The 2,500-nt window shown below is 47.2% G+C and overlaps 1 protein-coding gene across 1 annotated transcript in view; it reads left to right on the plus strand.

The window, feature by feature from the left end:
- LOC123510242 (reticulophagy regulator 3-like) overlaps positions 1–2,500 on the plus strand; it is a 37,575-nt gene that overhangs the window by 4,587 nt on the left and 30,488 nt on the right. The window contains exon 2 of the mRNA XM_045265203.1: positions 921–1,079. Coding sequence (XP_045121138.1) covers positions 921–1,079 — 159 coding nt within the window. The remainder of the gene's footprint in view (positions 1–920; positions 1,080–2,500) is intronic.

The raw sequence follows: 2,500 nt of genomic DNA on the forward strand, positions 1-2,500 counted from the left end.
ATTATCATGTGAGTTATTATAGAGGACCACAGAATTAGTTTGTAGTCCTTAAAAGGGTGATAGTGACTACTTGTGGGTGTTTATATTTAGTCAACTTCCCTTGCTGTGTGGTAAGTGGAGAGGCTCAGCATGTGTGTGTGTATGTGTGTGCTCAGCTTCCTTTGACATGTGATAGGTGAATATCCTTAGTGTGTGTGTGTGTGTGTGTGTGTGTGTGCTTATTTTCCTTTGACATGTGATAGGTGAATATCCTGTGTGTGTGTGTGTGTGTGTGTGTGTGTAATTCACTGTTTGATCTGCTGCAGTCTCTGACGAGACAGCCAGACGTTACCCCACGGAACGAGCTCAGAGGTCATTATTTCCGATCTTTTCGGATAGGCCTGAGACCAGACACACACCACACACCGGGACAACAAGGTCACAACTCCTCGATTTACATTCCGTACCTACTCACTGTTAGGTGAACAGGGGCTACACGTGAAAGGAGACACACCCAAATATCTCCACCCGGTCGGGGAATCGAACCCCGGTCCTCTGGCATGTGAAACCAGCGCTCTAACCACTGAGCTACCGGGCCGTGTGTGTGTGTGTGTGTGTGTGTGTGTGTGTGTGTGTGTTACATAAGACAAGCATTTCCATGACCGTATATATATCCTTTATAGATACCCGCACTATCTGATAAGCCGGTGTAAAACAAGACAACGTGATGTGGATATTTTCACTTACGTAAATTTTTAAGCTTCCTGTTTATCTGGCACGAATCTAATTGAGTAAACAACAACAAGACTGACCTACTTAAGCATTCCACTCCTTTTTAGACCCACTCACATTGCCAAAAACAATAGGAACACCCATCGTTGTCACATGTCACAGCTGCCTCACAAAAGTTACATAAAGGTCGTTCCTCGCATTGCTTGCAGGCTGGTGGTGTGGAGTGAGCTGCGTGTGTATTTCGTGCTGAGTGTAGCGGCCTTGGGAGTGTTCCTGCACCAGCAATGGGTACACTCCATCTGGCCCGAGATTCGTGTACCCAAACCTGAGCCGGATGATTCTGAGGACTGGACCCCCGTGCATCCTAGGTGAGTGTGTCTGTCTGTATGTGTGATTGTGTTGTACTGAACGGGATGTGAATGTAGTTGTATCTCTCTCTCTCTCTCTCTCTCTCTCTCTCTCTCTCTCTCTCTCTCTCTCTCTCTCTCTCTCTCTACGATAAGTAACAGGATATCACCATTACTTCTTTATGGATAAATGGCCTTTAATTCTGAATGTCAAATGTGAGGGTCAAGTTTATTTTTGTTAGTGAATGTTAATTCAATCTCCCGTTCAAGATGTGTGTGTGTGTGTGTGTGTGTGTGTTTACTCGGGGCGCGGAGTAGCACATGGTCCCAGTACTTCACGCTCGCTGAGTGGCCTGGTGTGGCTGGGAAGGTTATGTAAGGTCGTGTTAGGCCTACAAGGAGGATAAGGAGGAGTAAAGGCTGGCAAGGTGTGGCATGACGAGTGGAATAAAATCACTTGAAAGTCTAACAAGTAAACACCTTATTTCCCTGAACCATCGTAAAACTTTAATTAAATATTAACTTTTACAAACCATTCAAGTGACGTGTATTCAGGTTGGAGTAAATTACTTAATGATAACTGGTTCAATTTATTTGAGATGAGTTTCTAGAGCATTTAACATGTGGTCATATTCGACCGCACCAGTGCCAGTGGTGAATGGTGTTACATTAGACACTAAACCTAAAGTGGTGAGTGTGATGAATGACTTGTCTGTGCTGGCGGCTCATTCAGTGCGGAAGCCTCAGGTTTACTGCAGAGTAGAAACAGATTGACTAGCAACCACTCCGGAGCCAGAGAGGCCCAGCTTAAATTTAAAGGAGCACGACGCCTCCCCTTTCTTCCAGCCCGGAGACAGGAAGGCGTGGGGAGTCTGGACGGACGTCGGGGGGGAGAATAGGACGCGGCGAGCGTGGCGGCATATAGCTACCAGGAAGCGTTGGGATTTTGCCATACAATGGCGTGTATTTGCATGGACACGCGATATAAGAAGAAAAAGAGTACTTGCAGTTGTTTAAAGTAACAGTTATCATGGAGATAAAGATGACACTGATTAAACTCTAATGTTTGTTGAATTGATGTGTTTGTGTTTAGAGTTGAGTCACTGTGCAGACGCCTCGATTTCCCGCCCCTTGCGACGTCTCACTCCAATCTGCTTTGTGGTGGCTGCGGGCGGTCAGCCTTGACAGGGTGGCGCGAACCAGTGACCTTGTGGGCACGGCGTAGACCAATGAGAGGCTCGCATTAGAGGGGTGTGTGTGTTCGCTTTCTCGTGTCTGTTTTAGCCTGGCTCTGGTCCGGCTAGTGGCTCTGTCCGATGCCAAATGGGTAGGACGCGACGCCCTCTAATACCCATGACGCTGCACGTGCTTCTGTTTGGTATTTACGTATGTCGTGTTGTCCCTGTGTCGTGGCAGCCTCCCTATCAGCCACGTGAGCCTGA

Source organism: Portunus trituberculatus, chromosome 28 (assembly GCF_017591435.1).
Source record: "Portunus trituberculatus isolate SZX2019 chromosome 28, ASM1759143v1, whole genome shotgun sequence".
NCBI lineage: Eukaryota > Metazoa > Arthropoda > Malacostraca > Decapoda > Portunidae > Portunus > Portunus trituberculatus.